The sequence below is a fragment of the Apus apus genome, chromosome 24 (genome assembly GCF_020740795.1).
Source record: "Apus apus isolate bApuApu2 chromosome 24, bApuApu2.pri.cur, whole genome shotgun sequence".
NCBI classification, from domain to species: Eukaryota; Metazoa; Chordata; class Aves; order Apodiformes; family Apodidae; genus Apus; species Apus apus.
In genome coordinates, this window is record NC_067305.1 from 1,436,425 (window position 1) to 1,461,187 (window position 24,763).

Sequence of the window (24,763 nt, forward strand, 5' to 3'; positions counted from 1 at the left end):
CAGCCTGGCCAGGAGGTAGGAGCTGCTGAACTCAGGTATTGGATTTTTCTCCCATCTCTACTGCTTTCTCATCTAGTCCAGTTTTCTAACCCCAGCACACCTCCTTACCTTTCAAACAGAGCTGGGCTTGAAAAAATGAGGCATAAAACCTGCCAATCCCAGCTGGTACAGCCATGGCCATAGTTGTGAGGAGGAGTGGGGTCCCTTCCCCCCAGCCCTGCTCTTGGGGGGCTTCCTGGAGAGTCCCCCAGGCTTCAAAGGACAGAGAGGGCTTCGTCGTGCCAGGTAAGGCCTTTATCTCACAGAGCATCTGTACAACATTCACAATATCAGTCTTTAGCACCAAAATCCCATTCCCGGGAGCAGGAATGCTGTAATCTACACCTGACAGATGTTATAATGAGCTGTTGGATCCAACAAAGTTTCTTCAATCATTTCAATCACGTTATCTTTGGGATGCAGGTGGGAGGTCTCTACAGAGGGGCACTTGTCTGCGCTGCTGCCGGCACCTTGCTGCAAAAAGCGAACAAAAAGAGACCATTTGAATTTCTTGAGCCAGCCCGTGTGTTGTGTCTGTGCAGCCTTTGTGTCTCTGCATCCCTCTGCCCTCCCATTCGAGCTGTACCTACCACGGGGGGCTTTGGGGCAAAGTCTTTCTCGCAGACGTGCGCGATGATTCCAGCAGCCAGAGCGTCCCCCAGGACGTTGGTCATGGTTCGGAACCGGTCCCTGGAGGAGAGGGAGGGAGCCATGAGGATGCAGTTAGTGGCCACAGCCAACCTGCCCGGGGGCTTTTTTGGCTATGAAACACGTCAGCCTCCATCCCTAAAGTTGCTACCACTGGTTTTGCTAATGGCAAGTGGAGACACGAGCAGTATTGATCTTGCAGATGCAGAGAGAAGATGCCACGTGTGATGTCCCTGAGCCCAGTGCTATGACCTCGAGCTTGTCAGTGCCTACACCTGCCTGTGCTCCTTCCCCTATGGATGGATGGATCTGCATCAGTTTTGCTCCATGTGGGAGGGAGCTGCCTCAGTGAGTCATAAAACTCCTTGAGATGCTTCTCAGGGAGAAAAATCCAGTTTATCCAGCCACAGCAGCTCTCCCGTCAGCTGGAAGTGCCAGCACAGTGGGGCAGGTGATGGTGCTGGGGACCCTGCCAAGACTGAACTGCTGGTGTGTGCTGATTTTGCAAGCTTCACCTGAAAATCAAACTTCCTTTTCTGTGAAAGAAAGAAAATAGCTGTTTCCTCTCTGTCCAGGGTGGTTGTGAAGGACAAACCAACAAAGCCACGTGTCAGTGGTGTAGAAGTCAGGGTCTGTCTTTTTTCACCTACCTGAGTTACTTCGTTTTTTAAGCTTGGTACTTTGAACTGGCTCATTTCACAAGCTGCACCTGCTTGACTTCTGTTTGTGGCAAATGTAATCAAGCATCAGTTTTTGTCTCGAGCTCAGCCTGGTCTTCATCCACCAAGATTAAAATGGTCTTAGTGGAAGATGGACTTGGTGTTGGATGCAGCCCTTGGAAAATGTCACCCTGACCTTTAGAAGCTCCAGTGATGTTTTAGTTCTGGTGACAGAGGGGTTTGAGAGGGAAGTTGCTTATTAAGTGCAAGAGGGGGTTTTGCTACATCTGCTCAAGAACTGTCTCATTTTCTGCTGTGGTTTGGGGTGCAAACCAACTCCTGCTTGACCTTGTTACTGTTTTGATGTGACATCTTCTTTTCTCTACTTTCTACTTATAAATGGTGAAGATGCCTGTATGTCAGAAGTGCCAAACTGGATTAGCAGATACTGTAAATAATAACCTGTGGTTTCTGATTTATTATCAGTTTCTCAGAGGTTTTTTCCCCTGCAAATCATGCTGTTTTCCTAAACAATTACACATTTCCACTCCTTTTGCTGTTCTTTTGTTGTTATTAACACCTTTCTCTCAAATTTTAATTGCTCCTGGTATGAAGGCAGATTTCACCCAGCCTTACCAACCTTATCCTCTTCCAGGGATAATATTCCACCAAAAAAATACCACACCATCCAGCACTTTGCTTTGACTCCTGTGCTGTCCATCCTCCCTTGTTCAGAGTGGACAGCTTGGAGAAGAAGACTTGAAGTTTTTCCATGGAATACATTAACTGGCAGCCTCACACAGTAATGATTCATGAAGACAAGACTATGGACCTGGTTTCCTTCTTTTCTACCTCTTGCTATTGAGGAAAGTAGCATCCTTTTGATCTCTTAAAAGCATAGAAGTACATGTTTTTCACCCAAGATTTTGTTACTTATTTCAGAGAAATGTGTTGTACAATCAGATCATTTAGGTGGAAGCTGGGGACAAGCTGGTGTTTCAAACTGGGAACCTTACTTGAGAGAGTGGCTGAAAATCATCACCACCTGCAGCCACGTGCAGCCCTTAATGAGGCATTAGACAGTGATGGGCACCTCCAAACAGGAACACCCCTGGTCAGACACTCCTTCAGGAGACTGGTTGCCTGTAGTTATCACAGTTACCACTGGTTGCCCGTAGTCATCGTGGGCTGTTTCAAGAAAATAATCAGGAAATGAAGAATCTCACACTTGTCCTGTGATCCCTTATCCTGGGATCCTCTGTTGGCCTCCATGAGAGCTGCTTCAAAGGCAGCACCAGGCTCTGGCACTTGGCTCCTGCTGTAACTCCATGTCTTTATGACTTTATACTTACAGGGCCCAGTCGACGGCGACGATGAGGGTGATGTCGTCCGTGGGCAGCCCCACCGAGGTCAGCACGATCACCATGGTCACCAGCCCCGACTGGGGGATCCCAGCTGCCCCAATGCTGGCTGCTGTTGCTGTTATGCTGCAGGAGAAGCACAGAATCACCTTGGTTGGAAAAGACCTTCAAGATCGAGTCCAACCCTTAACCTAACACTGACGAGTCCTGGACTAAAACATCCCTGAGTCCTTTTTCTGTATCACCATGGATGGTGACTCTACAACAGCCCTGGGCAGCCTGTTCCAATGACTGACAACCCTTTCGGGCAAGAAATTCTTCCCCACATCCAATCTAAACCTCCCCTGACTCCACTTGAGGCCATTACCTCTTGTGCTATCACTTGTAACTTCATTGAGCAGCCCAATCCCCACCTCTTCACAACCTCCTTTACGTTAGTTGTTGAGATCCAGGGAGGTGGCTGCACAGTTATTGTGTTGGGGTTTTGGGGGCAGAAAAAATAAAATTATCAAGCACGTTTGCCTGGCAAAGTCAGGTAGGAAAGGACGGGGTTGGATCTGGCTTCCTCCACCTCCTGGTGCTACCCCAAGCCCCTGCCAAGGCCTTGCAGCAGGTTTGCTGCTTGCACACAATGCCCTGCAGGTCACCCCTGCATAAAATTGCTAACTATTTGCAACTGTTCTTATTCATTTTTTTAGCTAGATAGGTGCTTTATTTCCCCGCTTATAAAATGAAGAGAATCCATTCCTGAAGGGGAGTGAGTTGGACCTGCACAGGTCCTTCTCAGCTCTGATAACTCATCTGCAGTGCAGGTGCTGTCCTGCTCGTGCCCGTGCTCTTAGTTCCCTCTGGCTTTTCCCTCCAGGCAAAGCCTGTGTTGGTGCAGCAGGTTTGTGGGTGCAGAGCCCCAGCTCTCCCTGGGGCCCCAGCAGCACCTTTGCCTCCTCCTCAGCTCCCCAGCAGAGCTGGAGCAAAACCTCTGCCAAAGGGGGAGGCGGCGTGAGAGGTTGTTACCATGTCTATAAACCCAAATAGATTAATAGCTACATTAATAGATAAACAGATGAACAGACAAATCCAACAAGGAAACGTGTACCTGATGGTTACAATTTGCCCCAAGTCCAGGTCGTATTCGTTGACCTGGGCGATGAAGATGGCAGCGACCGCCTCGTAGAGCGCGGTGCCGTCCATGTTGATGGTGGCGCCCACGGGCAGCACGAACCGCGCCACGCGCCGGTCGATCCCGTTGTTTTCCAGGAGACACTTCAGGGTGATGGGCAAGGTTGCTGAGCTGCAGAACAAGAAGCGGTTGGTGGTTCCCTCCGTCGTTTTCACTGAGCTGGGTAAGTAGGCCCCCAGGTCGTGGCAGCACCGTCCTCACCGAGGGGAAGTGCAGCAGCAGAGCTTCGTAGGGTCATGAAGGTTGGAAGGGACCTTCAAGATCATCCAGTTCCAACCCCCCTGCCATGAGCAAGGAACCCTCCCACTAGACCAGGCTGCACAAAACCTCTTCCAACCTGGCCTTAAAAGCCTCCAGGGATGGGGCATCAACAACCTCCCTGGGCAACCCATCCCAGTTCCTCACCATCCTTAGAGTGAAGAATTTCTTCCTAATATTTCACCTCAATCTCCCCTCTCTCCGTTTAAAACCATCACCCCTTGTCCTATCACTACCTTCTCTGATGGAAAGCCCCTCCCCAGCTTTCCTGGAGCCCCTTCAGGCACTGGAAGCTGCTCTAAGGTCTCCCTAGAGCCTTCTCTTCTCCAGGCTGAACAGCCCCAATTTTCTTAGTCTGTCTTCATAGCTCCAGGCCTTTGATCATCTTGGTGGCCCTTCTCTGGACCCTCTCCAACAGGTCTATATCTTTCTTGTGCTGAGGGCACCAGAACTTCACAGATTGCTCTGGCAATGGAAGGTTCTTCAACCAGCCCTACCTGGACAAGGTACATAATTAGCCAAGTAGTCAGTTGGCTGCTCTCTGCAAGACAAACCACTCTCTGTGACATCCCTGTAGGACAGTTGCAGCCTTGCTAAACTTCCCTGGCACCCACTTTAGTCCTGCAGCCACCTCAGACATCAGGATGGGGCAGCACCTTCCAGCACCAACCTCGCTGGTCTCCTCCATCCCACACACACGAGGAGCTGCTGCCTCAGACCTTGCACCCCCCGTCCTCAGCAGTGCTGGGTTAACAGTTGGACTTGATGATCTTAAAGGTCTTTTCCAACCAAAATGACTTCATGATTCTATGACCTTTCCCTCTTGGATCTGCCTAGCATGAAGACTTGAGCTGTCACACAGGACTTGGGATGAGAAGGTGGAGGAAAATCAAATGGGAGGAATGAAATGAGGCTGGAAAAGCAGATGATGGGATTGCAAGAAGCCCTGGGGGGCAGGGAGTTGTTTCACACAGCGTGGCAGCCCCAGCCCTGGGCTCAGCCCTGGAGCAAAAGGCTCCCACCACCTTGCAGCTCAGTGTCCTGGGACCTGGGGGTGACAGACCCCAAGGGCCAAGTGCAGGAGGAGAGCAGGGAGCTCAGAGCAGCAGGACAGGGACCAATCCTAGGTGGTGTTATTGGGGTTATGTGAAGGAGCAACCTCAGAAAGGTCAGAAAAAACCTCTGCCCAGTTAAATCATAGAATCATCCTGGTTGGAAGGGACCTTGAAGATCATCAAGTCCAACCATAACCTAAATCCACCAACCATAACCTCACCTACCCATTCAGTGCTTCAATCATGTCCCTCAGCACCACATCTCTATTTCTTTTCAACACTTCCAGGGATGGTGACTCCACCACCTCCCTGGGCAGCCTGTCCCACTGCCCAACCCCTCCTTTGGTAAAGAAATTCTTTCCAATCTCCAGGCTAAACCTCCCCTGGTGCAGCTGCAGGCCATTTCCTCTGGTCCTGTCACTATTCTCTTGAGAGAAGAGCCCAACTCCCACCTCCCTACAACCTCCCTTCAGGCAGTTGCAGAGAGCAATGAGGTCTCCCCTCAGCCTCCTCTTCCTCAGACTAAACAATCCCAGTTCCCTCAGCCTCTCCTCAGAAAATTCCAAGTTGAGTGTCTTCAGCAAGTAAAAAAATAGTTTCTAATGTAAAGATTCTTCATTGTTATAAAGAACATTTTTCAATGAAAAGAAAGTAGATAAAATAAAATCTTACCAAAGTAGACAATATTTTTCTTCTGAAGACCTTGGAATACACAGGAGGTGGTTTGGTGGTTTTAAGATTTTTCAGTGAAGGATTCAGAAGGACTGGACGTTGTGTCCAAAGACACGGAGGGGCTGGAGCGTGTCCAGAGAAGGGCAGTGGAGCTGGGGAAGGGGCTGGAGCACAAGTGTGAGCAGGAGCAGCTGAGGGAGCTGGGGGTTCAGCCTGGAGACAAGGAGGTGAGGGGAGACCTGCTGGCTCTGCAGCTGCCTGAGAGGAGGCTGGAGCCAGGGGGGTCGGGCTCTGCTCCCAGGGAACAAGTGATGGGACAAGAGGAAATGGCCTCAGGTTGTGCCAGGGGAGGTTGAGATTGGATCTTGGGAACAGTTTCTTCCCCAAAGGGCTGTCAGGCCCTGGCCCAGGCTGCCCAGGGCAGGGGGGGAGTCCCCATCCCTGGAGGGGTTTCAAAGCCCTGTAGATGTGGTGCTGAGGGACATGGGGCAGTGGTGGCCTTGGCAGGGCTGGGTTAGTGGTTGGACTTCATAGAATCATAGAAAGGTTTGAGTTGGAAGGGACCTTAAAGATCATCCAGTTCCAACCCCCCTGCATGGGAGGGACTCCTCCCACTAGACCAGGTTGCTCCAAGAAGATTTCATCTCTGACAGAGTTATCCAACACTGGCCCAGGCTGCCCAGGGTGGTTGAATCACCATCCCTGGAGGTGCTTCAAAGCCGTGGTGCAAAGATGTGGCGCTGAGGGACGTGGTTTCAGCACTGGGCTTGGCAGAGTTGGGTTATAGTTGGACCTGATGACCTTTAAAGGTCTTTTCCAACCAGAATGGTTCTGTGGTTCTGGATTTCAGCCACTTTTTCATACCTGGAAGATGTTGCCAAGGCGATCAGCAAGGCCTGCAGGATCCCCTGGATGAAAGCAAAGGGGTTTTTCCTGGTGATGAGGAAAAAAATCAGAGGTAAGAGGACGAGTCCGTGGATGACTAACCCTGACACTACTGTAAGGGCGTATAGTCCCAGCTTCTGTCCTATCACTTCTGGATCTTCCATCTCCAGGATCTTTCCAGCAATGAGAAACACAATCCCAAAGGGGAAGTACCTGCAAAAAATAAGCATGAAAAAAGTGATTTAAGAGGATGCAGCACAATAAACAGTCACTGCAGTGTTTGGTGTTTGCTACAGGCACACCAAAACCAAGCCAGGGCTCACAAGGGACACTTGCAGATGTGGGACTGGCATGGCCATTAGAGAGCAGGTAAGAGAAGAAATGAAGCCATCAAAACCAGCCTTACCAGACTGCGATGGAGACGATTTTCATAACTGCTTCGTTCAGGCACTGGCAGACGTTGACCAGCGGCATTCCTCGCTCTCCCATTTTTCCCAGGAGAAGTCCTGCAACCAAGCACACGGGTTTGTGTCCCTCAGCAGCACCACGTGGGGTGCCACACGTCCTGCCCAGTGTCTTGAGGCCCTGGTGGCCACAGAAGGGGTTTCACTGGGCAACCTCACAGCAGGTCAAACTTCCTACAGGTTTCCACGTGCTCTTACAGGTCACGGTCAGTCTCTGCTTCAAGGAAATACAAACATCTGCCCTTTTCTCTGAAAAACCCCACCAAGCCCCAGTCCAAGATTTGGAATCTTCCTTGCACAGGTAGGTGGGTGGCAAACTCTTCACTGCTGCTCAAGTTCTGGAGGAGTCATTTCTCCAGGTGGATCATCTGTCTTTCTGCTCTTTGGTAATAAAAGATGAACGTAGCTTGGGAAATGAAAATGGATTTTTTTCAAAGGACAAATCTTGGTGGGGTCGTGATACAGCTGAGGTGTGATGATAATGTTGCATCCCCACCCTTGCTCTGGAGGGGGAAGAGCCACACATCACTTGGGTGAAGCTCCTCAGAAGGGCCCAGATCTGCCCGATCCCCGAGGGTGGTGGCAGATCCCGGTTCCCTCCTGGACCTGCTGTGCCAGCTGTTGAGCAGCTGTTCCTCACAGGTGGCTCTGCCAGAGACTCATGGACTGTACCGTGGTGGTGACAACACAACAGTGTGTCAGGAAGGATCCAGCCAAGTGGTCAGATACAGGTATCAGTGGATAAGGAACTGGCTGGATTGTCACAGCCAGAGGGTCGTGGTCAAAGGCTCTAAGTCCAGATGGAAAACGGTGACAAGTCTCCCTCAGGGGTCAGTTCTGGGCCCGGGGCTGTTTAGTATCTTCATTAACAACATTGATGGTGGCATTGAGAGCACCCTCAGCAAGTTTGCTGATGACCAAGCCAGGTGGTGTGGCTGATGTGCCAGAGGGACAGGATGCTATGCAGAGGGACCTGGGCCAGCTGGAAAAGTGGACCCAGGTGAACCTCATGAGGTTCAACAAGGCCAAGTGCAGGGTCCTGCACCTGGGCCAGGGTATGAACACAGGCTGGGGGAGGTCACACTTGAGAGCAGCCCTGTGGAAAAGGACCTGGGGGTCCTAGTGGGTCAGAAGCTGGACGTGAGCCACCAATGTGCAATTGCAGCCCAGAAGGCCAAACCCATCCTGGGCAGTATCAAAAGAAGTGTGGCCCACAGATGGAGAGAGGTGATTCTGCCCCTCTGCTCTGCCCTGGTGAGACCTCACCTGGAGTCCTGTGTCCAGCTCTGGAGCCCCCAGCACAAGAAGGACACGGAGCTGTTGGAACGTGTCCAGAGAAGTGCCAAGGAAATGATCTGAGGGCTGGAGCAGCTCTGTGATGAGGACAGGCTGAGGGAGTTTGGGTTGTTCAGTCTGGAGAAGAGAAGGCTCCAGGGAGACCTCATAGTGACCTTCCAGCACCTGAAGGGGCTCCAGGAAAGCAGGGGAGGGGCTTTTTACAGGGACTTGCAGTGAGAGGACAAGGGGGGTGGTTTTAAATTGAAAGAAGAGAGATTTAGGTTAGAGATCAGCAGGAAATTCTTTGTTGTGAGGGTGGTGAGAGCCTGGCCCAGGTTGCCCAGGGAAGCTGTGGCTGCCCCATCCCTGGCAGTGTTGAAGGGCAGGTTGGATGGGGCTTGGAGCAGCCTGGGCTGGTGGGAGGTGTCCCTGCCCATGCAGGGGGTGGGACTGGGTGATCTTTAAGGTCCCTTCCAACTCCAAACACTCTGTTGGAGGAATATTAGAGCAGGAATCCGTGAGGGGTTGGAGGGGTTTTGATGCCCTCTGCTCTACCAGCACAAAACTGGCCAGTGCTCAACCCCGTGGCTTTCCCTGCTGAGAGTTTCCCCCCAACCCACTGAGCAAAAGGAAAAGGAGTCTTGGAATATTTGCCCATCTTAATTTCCAGCCCAGTGGTCCATGTAGAGTTGCTGGAACGTGTCCAGAGGAGCTACCAAGCTGGTTAAAGGTCTGGAGAACAAGTCCTGTGAGGAGAGGCTGAGGGAACTGGGATTGTTTAGTCTGAGGAAGAGGAGGCTGAGGGGAGACCTCATTGCTGTCTGCAACTGCCTGAAGGGAGGTTGTAGGGAGGTGGGAGTTGGGCTCTTCTCTCAAGTGAATAATGACAGGACCAGAGGAAATGGCCTGAAGCTGCACCAGGGGAGGTTTAGCCTGGAGATTGGAGATAATTTCTTCACCAAAGGAGGGGTTGGACAGTGGGACAGGCTGCCCAGGGAGGTGGTGGAGTCACCATCCCTGGAAGTGTTGAAAAGAAATAGAGATGTGGTGCTGAGGGACATGATTGAAGCGCTGAATGGGTAGGTGAGGTTATGGTTGGTGGATTTAGGTTATGGTTGGACTTGATGATCTTCAAGGTCCCTTCCAACCAGGATGATTCTATGATTATATTCTACGTTCTGTGTGGTCCCATGAGCTAAAAGTACTCCTGAGCTCCGTACAAGTGGCTGCTTTAGCTTGGAAAACAAGAGTGCAGCCAGGATCTGGTCTTGTCCCTCTCATCCCTCTTCAGGGCTGAGGCCTCCTAGAGACCCTTGGCAGGTAGTTGGATCTCTTGACTTGCTCAGAAGAGAGATGAGATGGGGTCATTTCCCAGGACTTTTTCAGAAATGAGCCAGGGCTTGACATGCTTCAATCTCAGCTCTGTGGGTATTGGACCAGGATTTGGTGCCAGAACCTGGTCTGAAAGAAATAAATTTCTCTCCAGGTCCTACAGACCAGATTTGGAAACATCTCTCCAGCAACGGGACAGTTTCCCTCAGGTAACTGTGAATCTCAGGTGGATCTCTGCCCTTTTCTGGACGTCAGAGGCAGTGGGGATGGCTGGAGCTGTGAGGGCTTTGGGGGGGTTTCCATCCACATCAAAGCCACCCTGGGGAGCCAGTGGGTGCTGCAGGGGGGGATGCCTTGATCTCAGTTCCACCAACATTTTGGTCTTGGACACAAATACCCTTTGCTGATCTCAACCAGCTTCCTTGCTGGAAGGAGGAGCTGGTCCTGGTACCCCCGCACGGGGCCGTGTTTCCCAACCTTCCCCCTCCCTCTCCTGTTTGCTGCCAACAAACTCCATGGATTCAACCTCTCCCACCTGCAGATGAATGAACGCCCTTGTCCAGGCTGCCCATCCCCAGCGCAGGTGGTTCTCTGCCCATCTGGACCTTCATGGAGCTCTGATCCACCCTCTGCAAAGCTGGGAGCACAGCTGGGTGGCTGGGGATGGCCCAGGTGGCCTCCCAGCCTGTCCTGGCTCGGGGCTGATCCTCACGCCCACGCTGACAGGGGCTTGGTAATCTCAGAAGAGAAAAGCAGCTTCTCCCCAGTTTGGCTGGGCTGGAGAAGGGCAGGATTCCTGGGGGCAGGAGCTGAACACGTTCCCTCAGCGCCTGCTCCGCAGGTGGTGGCAGCCACTGGGTCTGCTGAAGGCACCTCCTTGTCCCGTGAGGACCTCACAGTGGGTCTGTCTGCCCGGGCTCACCGTGTCCATCTCCTCCAGGCACTAAGAGGACACTCAGTGTCACAGCCTCTAAGACTGGCCACTCTCCCCTGGCCCTGGCAGCAGGCTGGTGAGCCCCAGGGCTGTGCTGGCTACACCACCTCCACCCCTCAAATCCTCTAATTGGCTTTTGGGTTCCTTACACACTCAATTCCAGCTCCTTGTCCTCACCTCTTAGGCTACATATAATCCTGTCCCCATGCTCATCTCATCACCTCCTACTCTTTTCCCTCCTAACTCATCTCTTCCTCCCTTTCCTGCTCAGCCTTCCACCCCGTGTCCTTCTACCTCCTGCTCTGAGTCAGCTCCAAGTTCCTCCTTCCCATTACCAGGAGCAGTGGGATGATAAGAGACAGGACAAGGGGTGATGGTTTTAAACTAAAAGAGGGGGGATTTAGGCTGTAGATAAGGAAGAGACTTGTGTACAGTGAGGGTGGTGAGACACTGGCCCAGAGAGGTGGTAGGTGCCCCTTCCTTGGGAACATTCCAGGTCAGGTTGGACGGGGCTCTAAGCAGCCTGATCTGTTCAAAATGTCCCTGCTCACTGCAGGGGGTTGGACTAGATGGCCTTTAAAGGTGCCTTCCAACCTGAACCATTCCCTGAGTCTTTGACTTTCTTGCCTTAAAACCTTCCTCCCTGTCCCTTGCACATGTTCTCTCCATCCAACCTCTGCTGCTTCTCCCTCCCTGAAATTGCTGCCAAGCCCCTTGTCCCTGTGGGGTTGCACCTGTTCGAGGTGAGAAGCTTCCTCACCTTCTTCAGAAAGTCCTGTTATAAATTTCCATTCATTCATGGCAGGCCCTGCCCCTGCCCCAGCTCTCACCTGCTGCCTGCCCAGGGAGCCCGGACCCTGCTGGTGTGAGGGGCTCAGGCCGTTTGTAACCTCTGCAAAAGTGACACCTCGCTTCAGCAGACTTCACAAAAAGTGACAGTTTGAAAAGCCTCAGGACCCGTGCTTGGGCTGTGAAGGTTCCTATGGGGAGAAACCAGCCTTCCCAGTGCCTGACACCTTTTTTTGAGCTCCGTTATGGATGGTTCTGGTGAAGGGGCTGGTACAAGCTCTGTGCTCTGCCCAGTTCCTGGGGACTTGAGCAGTCAGAGCTAAAATAACCTCTTCCCTCTGAGCATCCCTACCTCAAGGTACAGCACAGTGGGCACAGCAGGTACCACCCCATGTTGCCAGCACTGCTGCCCAGCCTGGCCAGCTGAGTCTGGGGGGCTGAGCTCCCTTCTCTATGGAGCAGGTACCTATGGTGGCTGAGAAGATGACGATTCCCAAGACGTTCATCTCGTTGCTGGTCCCGGGCAGGGTCCTGTAGGTCATCTCAGGTGATGGTGTCAGCTCGAGGAGAACAGGCTGATGGATTTCAGGGTTTTTATCATCAGGTGCAAAGTAAATAAAACTGAGAGATTTCCCTGGGATCTTGGGAAAGCCAGGAGACTTCACCACAGGGACAATAACAGTTCGATACTGGAACAGAAGCAAAGCAGTGAGGTTAGTGTCCTGCTGGCCATGGGCTCCATCCTGCCCTGAGCACAGAGCCCAGCGCTGGGCCAGGTGGCCCTGGAGGTTCAACATTTGTTTTTCAGGCAGTAAAATGCAGGTGAGGAGCAGAGGAAAGGGAAGTGTTCCCTGCAGACCCAGCACAGCCACCCTCGAGTGAGGCTGCACCTCCCCACGCAGACACGGGGCACCTGTGGGGGTCCTGCAGGGTCCTGGTGCAGCACTGGGCAAGGGTTGTGGTCCCCATGGACAGGCCCTTCACAGACTCTTTCCCAATACTCTAAGTTTGCTTTTTTGCCCTTCTCCCCTCCACCCTGCCTGGCCCCTCCTTGGCCTCTCCCCTTTGTCCACCCCAACTTTTCCTTCTGCTTTTCCTCCCCATCCCTGTGCCTGCCTCCCAACCCCTGCCCCCCAACCCCCCATCCCAGGGGCTGAGAAGCCACTGGACCAGAGTGGGGTCTGAGGGAAGTGATGATGTAGAGGAGCCCACCCAGGCAGGGGTGTCCCTGGGACTCTGCCCCAACCAGCACCCTCCCACCCTTGGGCGCCCAGGCAGGGTGGAGAGGGAGGCAGAGGGGAGGGAAGGGGCTGATGTCCAGGCTGTGGGTGGGGAAGGTGAGGAGAGCAGCCCTGTCAGGAGCTGAGCACCATCCTGGCTGCCCACAGCCCACAGGGCTGGGGAACTCACCTGCTGGAATGAAGCTTCAATGAGATTGGAAGGAAACATGTTTCTGTAAGAGAGCAACAGCACAGGGGTTGAAGCACATCCTGAGAATACAGGGGACAACCTGGGAAGCACCTCTGGTGGCCACCAGGCCAAGAGGAGGACCATGACAGCCAACACCAGCTTGATGTCCTCTGTGCAAGCAGAGGGTGAAGCCAGGCTGGCAGGTCAAGACCTTTGTCACCTCGAGGCTCCTGCCTGCAAAGCTGGAGCAGGATGGTCACAGCCTGGGCCAGGCCATCAAATGTCTCCAGAAATGGAGATTCTCCCCCAGCCCCTGGCTCTGTGCTGCACCCCATGACCCTCATTTGTCCCACCCTGGACCAACTCTTGCTGATTTTCACCTTGCAAAGCCCAAGGAGCTGCAGGGCTCCACATGGACCAGCTGGGGCCACAGAGGGAACCCTGGAGCTTTGCAAGGAATTTAAATGCTCCTCATCTCTGCTGCTGGTGGCTCGGGGAGGAGAGCAGTGGGGTGGCCAGAGGGACATGAGCAGGGAGAAATGAACCCCACGTTGCTGGGCTCAGAGGTACTGGTGCCTGGTGTCAATATCTGCCAGGAACTGGCTCCTCCTGAGCTCCTGTGACCCACCTGATCAGATCCAGTAATGCATCAGCAGAGCTCAGCACCACCTTCCCCACTGAGTAGTCATCCTTCTGGGCAGCTACTCCAGGGTGGATGCTGATCACCAGGATGATCCCAACAGTCACTGCCAGGAAGGTTGTCCAAAGGTAGTAGGTGATGGTGATTAACCCCATCTTCCCACAGGCCTTGGAGTCCATGGTGGCCAGCCCGGACATGAGGCTGCAGCAGAAAAGATGCTGGTGATCAGTGTCTGCTCCCAAAGCTGCACAAGGTGCATCTCATGGGGAAACTCTCCAAGCTGGGAGAAGTCTCCATAGATATTTTTTCAACCAGTGCAGAAGGGTACCACTGAGCCCTTGGACATTCCTGTGCCCACAGGATCTCATGCCCAGGACAGGCTGTGGCAACCCAGGCTGAGCTGTGAAGGGCAGGAGACACTTCCCTGAGTCCCTTTCCCATGGCTGGTCATGGTCTCTGTTCTCTCCAAGGGATAAGAAGTAAATATTCGTAGTGGGTTTTGATGCTGAAAAACTAACACTGCTCTTTTTGTGTGACACTGGTCTCTGCCATCTCCTACACCCTGTGCTGCTGCTGCTGCTGCACCATTGCTGGGTTTTAAGGTTTATAAAATCCTGGTGGGGATGGACTGTCCCCCTAGGGAGAGACCTGCAGGTTCAGGCTTCAGGTGCACACAAGGTTTCCTCAGAATTAGCCCATAAGCTGCTTTTAAACAAAACTGGATTAAAAATAGAATCCCAGAATCTTAAGGGTTGGAAGGGACCTCGAAAGACCATCCAGCCCAACCCCCTGCTAGGGCAGGATCCCCCAGAGCAGATCCCACAGGAACACGTCCAGGTGGGTTTGGAATATCTCAGAGAAGGAGCCTCCACAGCCTCCCTGGGCAGCCTGTCCCAGGGCTCTGCCACCCTCACAGGAAAGAAGTTTTTCTTCACGTTTACATGGAACCTCCTGTGCTCCAGCTTGTGCCCATTGCCCCTTGTTCTATCCCAGGACACCACTGAGAAGAACCTGGCTTATCCTCCTGACATCCTTTATGTATTTATAAAGGTTGATGAGGTTGCCCCCCAGTTCTCCTCCATCTCCCTCCTTTCCTCAGAAGGGAGATGTTGCAACAGAGAGGCTGTGCCAGGCTGCAGCACCAGGGGGATCTGGCTGGGGTGGTGCTGGCACTGGGGGCAAATGGGAGCCCTGGGGGTCTGCAGCATGTCCCGTGTGCCCACAGACCCTCACCGAGCTCCTGGCTGCTGGTGTGTTCTGCTCCAGCTCCCCTGGGGCTTGGGGGGCTCTGGCATCTTTCTGCTCTGGCTCTGGCTGGTGGCATCTTTCAGCAGTGGCTGATGCCCCCTGGGCAGGATGTGATGGAGACAGAGGTTGTGAGGGTCAATGCCACCCCTGGGGACACAGGGAGTGGGTGGTTGAGGTGAGCCCACAGATCCCTTCCAGCAGCCACGTGTCCAGGAGGAGAGAGACCACGAGAAGCTCAAGAGATGCCACAGCAGAAGTGGGTGATGTTTTCCAACGTGAGGCTTGGGGAGCTCCAGAGCTGAGCCCCAGCCCATCCCAAGAGGACACCCGGTCCCCTCTGGGACAGTGCACAGGGGCAAGAGGCTTCACCATCATTCACTAATGAAATAAGAAGAAAGTCTGGTTCAATTCAACATCCCCCCCAAAAAAAACCCCAGGAGGGCCTGTGCAGCCCCTGTGCCTGCAGGGAGGAGATCCTGGGACAACCCAGCATCACTGGGGAGGGCAGAGAATGCCCTGAGAGGGATGGAAAAGCCAGGGAAGGGGAAGTGAAATCCTGGAGGGGAAAAGAAAGCAGCTCTACAAGGGCTGATACCAAAAAAAAGGCCAAGTGGGGTCAGGATTGAGGTCACTCTGCTCCCAAAAAGAAGCCCAAAGCAAACGAGACAGCAAGCAGACGTGGAGAAACAATGGAGAAGTGACATGTCCTCAAGGGAATGAAGAGCTAATTGCTTGGGTATTTCTAATAAGCTTGTGCCAGCAATTGTTTAAAATAAGTAAATCCATGTCAGCTCTTCAAGACCTTGCTTAGATCTGGGTGGGGCTCTGCCAGTTCTGCTCCTCATTTCTACATCTGGCCAGGATGATAAAAGCGGGGTTTGCAGCCACAGATGTAACACTGAGAGATGTTTGTGGTTTCTACCTGAACTTTCTCCAAACTGTCTAAATTAAGGAAATCTGCTTTGAGTTCAGGGAGCTGCCCAGCATCCTCCAACCCAGGATGGGCCCAGCATGACCAGCTGGGCCCAAAAGGAAGGGAAGGACCCCGGGCAGTGCAGGTATCTGACCTGGGTGAAGGTGTCTACCCAATCCAGGTGAGGATTGGTCCCAGACCATTGCTGGGAGGTCATGGGATTTGATGGACACCAAGTTGTCTGGTTTGGTTTGGTGGGGTTTTTGGAAGCGGGGGAAGGTCACCAGGGGTGGCTCCATAAGGAGCTGAGAAGCTGCCCCTGCTCCAAACCAGCCAAGGAGCCATCAGAGGGACAACAGCTGAACCTCTGCCATGAAGATACGGAAGAGCTGAGGCCACAGCTGAGCAGAGGAGCACTCAGAGGAGAAGAGCTGGGCTGGAGAGGCAGAGGGTGCTGCTGGTTGGTGAGGAAGGAGGGGCAGAAGGTGCCCAAGCAGCAGTTTCCCTGCAGCCCATGGCGAGATGGCAGCTGTGCCCCTGCACCCGTGGAGGAACGTGGTGGGACATGCCCTGGGGGCACCAGGAGGGTGAACTTGGCCAGTGGGCTCAGATGTTGTGGCCAGTGGGCTGGGCTGGTGCAGCTGTGGAAGCCCCCGGGCAGGGGAGGTGCCTGTTCCCCCAGGACTCTGGGCAGCGCTGGAGCAGCTCCGGGGCTGGTGGGAAGGGCTGATGGAGCAGAGGTTGGTGGAGGACTCTGCCATGGAGGGACCCGTGGGGAGCAGGGCAGGACTGTGAGGAATCCTTCTCCCTGAGGAGGAAGGAGCAGCAGGAACCACCAGCCTGGGAACTGACTCCAAACCCCATCCCCATCCCCCTGGGCTGGGGGGAAGGAGGGAGAGAAACTGGGAACAAGGGGATTTGGGGGGGAGGAAGGGAGAGGTGGGGGGAGGTGTGTGAGCCCTGCTCTGGGGGGGTCTGTGTCCTGGGGGGGCTTGATTAGTGTGACATTCAATTATTGTTGTTCCCCAAGTTGAGGCTGTTTTGCCCGGGACCTCAGTGAAGATCCCTCCTTGTCCTTTGGACCCAGGAGCTTCTGGTTGGGTTTGTGCTCCTCATCCCGGGGTGTGTTGGGGGGAGCTGAGTGAGTGGCCACGGGGCTGGGTCTTTGTTGGCCCAACCACGACACAAGGCAGAGGATGCTGTTTGGTTGCTGGCTGCTTGCCTGGGGTTCTTCTCACTCCAAGCAGTTTTGGGGTGATCTCCTCAACAGGGGATCATGGGGTGATGTCCTCCATGTGATGGAGAAATACTTTTGAAGCAGAAGGTGATGTCTTACCTGGAGGTGATCAAGGGCAGGATCAGCATCTTCAACATCCTCATGAGGAGCTCTCCAGGAAAGGAGAAATACTGCTTCTCCTGCACAGGGCAGAGTTGGGTTGGGTGAGAGCTGAGCAGTGAGGGCTGATCCTGAGCTAAGGGTTTCAAACTGATACATTTGCCTTTTTTCCCAGCCTGACCCAGCTCTGAGCTCAGTTCAGAGCCAAGAGGCATTCCTTGTGGCACCTGGAGATGCTGTTTCTCTGGCTTCTCTCTTACCAGGAGCTGGGGCAGAAATGGGAAACACTGGCCCCATGGGAAACTCAGCTGTGAACCAGAGAGGGGTGTGTGGGGCTGGTCCCCTCCCCAAAATTGCCTTTGGTCTGTTGGCTTCTTGGGAATGGTCCCCACAGCCCCACCACTGGCTCCTCCTGAACGTGGTTACCCTTGTTCCTGGGGAGCAGAGACTCAGCTGCTGGTGCTGAGGTGGCTCAGAGCTGCTGGGAGCCAGAGGGAAGAGGTGGAAATTCCTCGTGGCTGCAAAGGGCAAAGCTGAGCTCAGGGAGAGCCCGGGGCCCTGGCCTGGTGGTGGAGCAGCCTCACCATGCACAGAGGAAGGTTTCTACCCTGTGGCATCATCCATCCAACCCCTACGCTCCTCACACGGGCGTGGGGAAGGGCTGCCTGGAGAGAGACCCCCCAAAGCCTAGAGCCCAAACCCAGGAAGGGAAGAGTGAGGGGTCTGGAAGGCCAGCAGCCTGCCCAGCATCTCTCCATCCACCTATCCCTACTTCCCTCCCATCTCCATCTCTCCATCCACCATCCTTCTGGCTGGTGAGTTCCATCCATCATCCATCCATCCCTCCATCCCTCCATCCATCCATCCATCCCTCCATCCATCCATCCCTCCATCCATCCATCCACCCATCCATCCATCATCCATCCATCCCTCCATCCATCCATCCATCCATCCATCCCTCGATCCCTCCATCCATCCATCCCTCCATCCATCCATCCATCCATCCATCCATCCATCCATCCACCCACCCATCTCTCCTCCCTCCCTCCCTGCCCTCAGTCTTTCACTCATCTGCTTGTGGAGGTGTCAGGGATGGATCTGAAGTGGCCTCAAGCCAAGCAGGTACTTTGGCTTTCTCCAAAGAAACCAACACCCCCAGGCTTTGAGGGATGCCAAGACAAACTATTAAAATAAATGCTCCACATCACTGTCCCTGTGCCCACCCACCCGTGGGGCCTAAACTTGGCCAGTTTCCCCAGGGAGCTGATGTGGAGTTGGAGCCATGATGGGCCCAGCTGGATGCAAGGAGCAATAACAGGTTTGAGCACCTCTTTTGTCTGTGGGTTTCTCAGCTTCGTGACAGTTTCCCATCATGGGGAAGGACAGTGAGGACTGGCTGCTTCTCCAGCCCCTCACCTGCAGCACAGATTTCAGGCCAAAGGTCTCTAAAGGGGACAAGAAGCTCCTGGGGACCACATGAAGGGCTGTGGCAAGAGGGCAGGATGGGGCTGGGGCAGAGGATGGATGAACTCATGGAATCACAGAACCACTCAGGCTGGAGAAGACCCTTGGGATCACCCAGTCCAACCATCATCCCTACTCCACAAAGGTCTCCCCTAAACCATCTCCACCAACACCACATCCAAACCACCCTTCAGCACATCCAGGGATGGTGACTCCACCACCTCCCTGGGCAGCCTGTTCCAGCCTCTGACCACTCTCTCTGTGGAATAATTGTTCCTCATGTCCAGTCTGAGCCTGCCCTGGTGCAGCTTGAAGCCCTTCCCTCTTGTTCTGTCACTGATCACCTGTGAGAAGAGACCAGCACCAACCTCTACAATGACCTTTCAGGCAGTTGTAGAGACTGATGAGGTCTCCCCTCAGCCTCCTCTTCCTCACACTAAACATTCCCAGCTCCTTCAAGGGTTCTTCATCAGATGGATTCTCCAGGCCCTTCACCAGCTCCGTTGCCTCCTCTGTCCTCACTCCAGCACCTCGAGATCTTTCTTGAATTGAGGTGCCCAAAACTGGACACAGCACTCCAGCTGTGGCCTCACCAGGGCTGAGCACAGGGGGACCATCACCTCCCTGCTGCTGCTGCTGCTGCTCACACTATTTCTAACACAGGCCAGGATGCCACTGGCTTTCTTGGCCACCTGGGCACACTGTGGCTCATGTTCAGCCCCTTGTCAATGAGAACCCCCAGGTCCTTTCCTGCCAGACACTTTCCAGCCACACTTCCCAAGCCTGGAGCGTTGCCTGGGGATGTTGTGGCCCAAGTGCAGGACCCAACACTTGGCCTTGTTGAAGCCCAGACCATGGACATCAGCCCAAGGATCCAATCTACCCAAGTCTCTCTGTAGAGCCCCCGCATCCTCGTGCAGATCAACACTCCTGCCTAGCTCAGTGCATGGCAGGGTGAGATGGAGCAGAGGATGGACCTCGGGTCATGGCAGGACAAGGGGCAGGAGGTCCCAGGCTCCTCAGGCCTGGGGTGGGAGGCTGCCAGTCTCCCAGGGGCCAGGACACTCTGGGCTTCAATTAAGTAACACGCTGATCGTGATGCCCAGGGGCGTAATTGAAGTGACAAGGCTTTGTGAAATCCTCGTGGGTGACACCGGGATGTTCCTGCCCCAGCCAAGCTCTCCCTGGCCACAGATCAGGGCTGAGCTACAGCCAAGACTCCCAAAGTCACCAAAGCCACGTGGCTTTTTGTGACATCTCCCGGAAAGTGCTGAGCAAACACGCCCTTCAGCTGCATTTTGTCCAATGCGTTTGTCTCCAAGGGTCCCCAGAGGAAGGTGACCCCTGGAAGCCCCCCAGGCTCTCCACCTACCCTGTATTGATTTGCTGGGCCTCCTTCAGGTAGTGGAAAAGCTCTTTGGTTGAGCACCTGGGGACAGGAGGAGCTCACCCCCCAGCACTGCGGGTTGTGTCGGGGTGGGGCTGTCCCTCAGTGTCCAGCAGCTGAGCATCCATCCCCCCATTTCCCATCCCCACCCCACCTGGAGGCTCCTGCAGCCCCAGAGCATCCGTCCCTGAGCTCCTCGCTCCCAGTGGAGAGAGGCAGGGTCTGTCCTGCAGCTTTGGTACTTGTTGGCAGCTTTTTTTGGGCAAAAAGAAAGGAAAAGAAAAGCCAGAGGGAGAAACCTGCCCTGGGAGGTGGGTTTCTTGGGCAGGAACTTTGGCACTTGGGGCCCTCGATGGTGCTGGTTGCCCTGCCTGCCCTGCTCCATCCCCCCTGCTCCTGTCCCCATCCCAACCCGTCTTACCAGATCCGTCAACTCCAGCGCCCGCAGCAGGAACCCCAGGAGGCACCCGGTGGCAACCGACAGCATCGACATGGACAAGAGGCCATTCTTCCTCCAGAAGGCCTGTACCCACTTCCAGAGGTGCAGGAAGGGGGTGGACAGCAGGCTCAGCATGGTCCTCCTGGCCCACTCCCACATGGTGGTCCTCAGCTGCCCAGGAGATGCCCCCGAGAGCAGCTCCCAGCCGCGCTCATGGCCCCGGGCACGGCCACGCCAGCAGCCCCTGCCCCTTGCTGGGAGCTGAGGGTGCTGGCAGCTAATCCCTGGGACTGAAAGCTTTGGAGCTCTTGGGGAGCCTTTCCCATAATGGAAAGTGACGTCTTCAACTGGTTAATCTGGGCTTGGCACCGGGGCCGAATCCTCCCGGGTTAACCCTCCGGCCCCAGGATCAGGGCTGTGTGCTGCAGGCTGAGGGCAGGGATTCAGCCCCAGAACTGCCTTCCCAGCTCAGTTCCTGGGCCCAAGGCACCTTGGTCTAAAAATCCATGAGGGCTGGGAGTCAAGAAGGCAGGACAAGCTCTTGTCACTTGTGCCCCGGGACAGGACGAGGGGCAATGGATTCAAACTGGAGCCCAGGAAGTTCCAGCTCAAGATGAGGAAGAACTTCTTTGCTGTGAGGGTGACAGAGCCCTGGGACAGGCTGCCCAGAGAGGCTGTGGAGTCTCCTTCTCTGGAGACTTTCCAGACCTGTCTGGATGCCTTTCTGAGTGACCTGCCCTGGTTTTGGTCCTGCTCTGGCAGGGGGGTTGGACTGGGTGATCTTTGGGGGTCCCTCCCAATCCCCAACATGCTGTGAGTCTGTGATTCTGTGACTGTGTGGGTCCTGCCACCAGATGTGTGTCCCCTTCCACTGGTGTGTCCCCTTCCTACCCCACATCTGCCAGGGCTTCGGGAGGGCAAAGCTTGCAAAGAAAGGCTGTTTCCCAGGCAACTGGAGAATTTCCCAAGGGAATCCCTCCAGCCCATCAGCCCAAGGCACCCACAGAGGATGCTGAGCGTCCACCCCAACACGAGGGTACATCCATCCTCCTCTGAACACGAGGAAAAACTTCACAGTGAGGGTGACAGAGCCCTGGAACAGGCTGCCCAGAGAGGTGGTGAAGTCTCCATCTCTGGACATATTCAGAACCCACCTGGAGGTGATGCTGTGCCACCTGCTCTGGGTGAACCTGCTTTAGCAGGGGGTTGGACTGAGGATCTCAACCCAAGATGATCTCCTGAGGTCCCTTCCAACCCTCATCACCATAAGTCCATGAACAGAGCTGCCCCTCCCTCACCAGCTCTGCAGGGAAGCTGCCCCAAGGCCATGGGATGCCCTGGGATGCCTGGGCAATAACCAGTGCTGCACTTTGACAGTGCTTCTATGTCCAGTTTGATTGACTCCAGCTCAGGCCAGGTGTCTCACTGGGTCAGGAATGTGGTGCAGAAGGCAGCTGGAGGCTGGGGTGGGTGGGTTTAGGGACACAGTGCTGCTCCCAGGCTAAGGATGCCCCGGGAACGGGGAAATATTAAAACCTCTTCAAATTCAAATCCCTCTGGCCCAGCTTTTAAATCCCTCCCCTAAAAACAAGATCACGAATCCTGCTCAAACCATCACCATATTTAACACAGACAAACCAAAGCTTTGAGGTGGGGAAGTCCTGGAGCCCCCTGCCCCTGTGGGACAAGATCCTGGCAGCAGGAGGAGCGGCCTGGCCGCTGTCTCAGGGAGGACACGGAGGCTTTTGCAGCCCATCTCAGAAGAAGCAGAGCTCCTGCCCAAGCAGGAGTGTGGCATCTAGTGCTTTTCATGTTTTGGCCCCTGGGGAGGTCTCTGTTGGTTCTGTCTTGTGCCTTTGGCTTCAGCTTGGATCGCTCAACCTGCCAGGTGGGATGGGAGAAAATGTTTAAGTCTGCTCAGCTCCATCTTCAGAGCCCGTGGGGCAAGGGATGGAGTTTAGATGCTGGGAGTGAGCAGAGAGTCAGGAAAGGGCATCCCAAGTTGTCTGGGGAGTCAGGGTCATGTCAGAGGACATCAAAGGGTCCCTGAGGCTGGCAGCAAGTGGAGGGAGCAAAATGAGAGGGGAAAGGGTGCAGTGAAGTCTAAATAATTGGGAGTTGAGGAACATGGGCACCTGAGCTGAGGGAAAGGAAAGGATGTCCCAGAGGGAGGAATAACAGAGAGGAAGAGGAACGAGGGAAGGTGGGGAAATGGCAAATGGGTAGGAGAGAAGGCCCTGGTGCTGGCGTGGGGATCACTGCTGCCTGCCCGTGCCAGGGAGCAGCACCTGGTGCTGGGTGAAGGGGCTGCAGCAGCAGCTCCCTCTGCACCTACCAGAAACCTCAACGTCATCATAGATGTCCGTGTCCCTGTGAGGAAACAGACAGGGAGCTGTCAGCAGCCTGCCCTCCCCTGTCCCCACCACCTCTGATGCTGAGGCAGGAGCCAGCTCCTCCAGTGCCTGACGTGTCTACAGGCCTTGGTGTCCCCCAGGCAGCCCCACTCTCCTGCTCCCCGTGCTGTCCCCTCTGTCATGGGATGAATGTGGCTCTGGCCCCTCTCACCCTGCCCAGGGGGGGTGGCCCCATCCCAGGCTGCCAGGAGCTGCAGACCCAGCTGTGCAGGGGGCAGTGCCCCTTGTGCTGGGCCACCAGCAGCATCTGAAGTTGCTGGGCAGGTCCCACCTGAGGGACCACAGCTTGGGGAGGTCTCACAGCACCCCAGGAAGTTGCTCCCAGTGCCAGAACCTCTCCTGACCACCAGAAACGGCAGGTTCCACCCCAGGGTGACTAGTTGGTATTATGGTCATTGCCTGGGTGGGATGGTTCTGAGTTGGCACTCAACGCCAGGGCTGGTTCAGTGCTGGGCAATTGCTACAGGTTGTGGAGTGGGGAGGAAGAGATACTCACAGGTGCAGCAGCACAGCCCGGGGCACGTAGCCATCTGCAACAGAGCCAGGAAGAGCCCGTCAGCTTGTGCCAGGAGCTGGGACATGGGCAGGGTCTCACCCCAGCACCTGCCCCTGCCCAGGACAGGCAGGGTTGGGCAACGTCTCACACCCCCAGGGAGAGCTGGGGGCAAGGAGGAGCTGGCTCCAGGAAGCCAAGCTGGAACCTTGGGAGAAACCTGCCCAGGGTCTTGCAGAGAAAGAGCTGCCAGGCTGGGTGGCAGCTGGCAGGAAGCACATGGTCCCTACAGGATCTATTAGGAATTATTATTATTATTAGGATCTATTCCTATTAGGAAGCACTTCCTCATGGAGAGAATGATCAGGCATTGGGATGGACTGCCCAGGGAAGTGGTGGAGGCACCATCCCTGGAGGTGTTCAAGGAAAGGCTGGAGGTGGCACTTAGTGCCATGGTCTGGAGATGTGGTGGTGTCAGGTCATAGGCTGGACTTGGTCTTAAAGGTCTTTTCCAGCCTTGGTGATTCTGTGATTCCCTTGAGTGCAACACGGATGGAGGAGTCTGTGCCTCCAGCAAAGCCTGACGTGCTGGGCTGGTGGCTCCAGGATCTGCAAGGGCTTTGAGCAGAGGTAGAACACAGCCCAGCTAAGAGCAGGAATGCTGGTGCTGGGGGAAGAGCAGGACATTTGTGCAAAGAGAAGTGGGAACATTAGAGACCCAGGGTACATGTCAGGTCTGTTAAACAGCAAGGGGACATCTCCTGCTGTCTACTGGGGGGGGGGTGTGCACAAAGAAACTTGTCCCCAAACCTTTGTGCTCCTCACTGCAGGCAAAGCCTCAGGCCCACAGACTTACACCTCCTCTTGCTGTTCCGGCAGAGGATTTGCTCCTGATTTGTAAACTGAATGACATCCAGAATTTCTCCTCGTCTCAGTGGCAGGTTCTTCCCTCCACCCCTCTTCTCCGCCGCTGCGGGGTCAACCATCATCTGGGTCAGGACATTGATGCTTCCTTCAAACTGAGACAAACAGAAGCACTGCAGCTCAGCAGCTGTTCCAGGGGAGCATGAGCTGGGCACTCCTACAGCTGTGCCTTCCTGGGGAAAGCAGCTCCCTCCCTGGCCAAACGGGGCTGATCTAGTGATGTTTCAGTGGGGAACAGGGCAGGTGGGAGCTGGGAATTGGCTCATCCCAGTGGAGCAGAGGTCCTCTCAGCTGGTGTGCTGGGCCCTTCCCAGGACGTTGCTGCTCTTTGCTGCTTACCTTGAACTTCTTCTGGAACTCCCTGTCTGCCTTCTCTTCCTTCTTGCATTCCTTGAGTGTCATTGGCTTCACCTTCTGGGAGACCTGTGCTTCTCTGCAGGGTCATTACAAGTCAAAGGAAAGCTCAGGACACCCCAAGCTCTGCTCCCTCCTTTCCCCTTCTCCCACCCCAGTTGCTGCCCCATCATATCTCCCCACACCA

At 54.6% G+C, this 24,763-nt stretch overlaps 2 protein-coding genes across 2 annotated transcripts; both read right to left on the minus strand.

Annotated features, from left to right (window-relative positions):
* Positions 1-378: 378 nt before the first annotated feature.
* LOC127394194 (excitatory amino acid transporter 5-like) lies at positions 379-20,478 on the minus strand. The gene is made up of 11 exons (XM_051640030.1): positions 20,374-20,478; positions 17,102-17,181; positions 13,593-13,805; positions 12,965-13,007; positions 12,021-12,243; positions 7,164-7,263; positions 6,737-6,970; positions 3,804-3,998; positions 2,699-2,833; positions 630-729; positions 379-513 (listed from the first exon to the last, which is right to left on the minus strand). The coding sequence occupies exons 1-11, from the start codon at positions 20,443-20,445 to the stop codon at positions 379-381; spliced, it is 1,530 nt and encodes a 509-aa protein (XP_051495990.1). The 5' UTR covers positions 20,446-20,478.
* A 1,579-nt stretch (positions 20,479-22,057) lies between these two features.
* On the minus strand, positions 22,058-24,644 carry PRAM1 (PML-RARA regulated adaptor molecule 1). Its single transcript, XM_051640047.1, has 5 exons — positions 24,562-24,644; positions 24,155-24,317; positions 23,302-23,335; positions 22,727-22,761; positions 22,058-22,272 (listed from the first exon to the last, which is right to left on the minus strand). Exons 1-5 carry the CDS (start codon positions 24,622-24,624, stop codon positions 22,268-22,270), a joined length of 300 nt encoding a protein of 99 aa, XP_051496007.1. The 5' UTR covers positions 24,625-24,644; the 3' UTR covers positions 22,058-22,267.
* Positions 24,645-24,763: the final 119 nt, after the last annotated feature.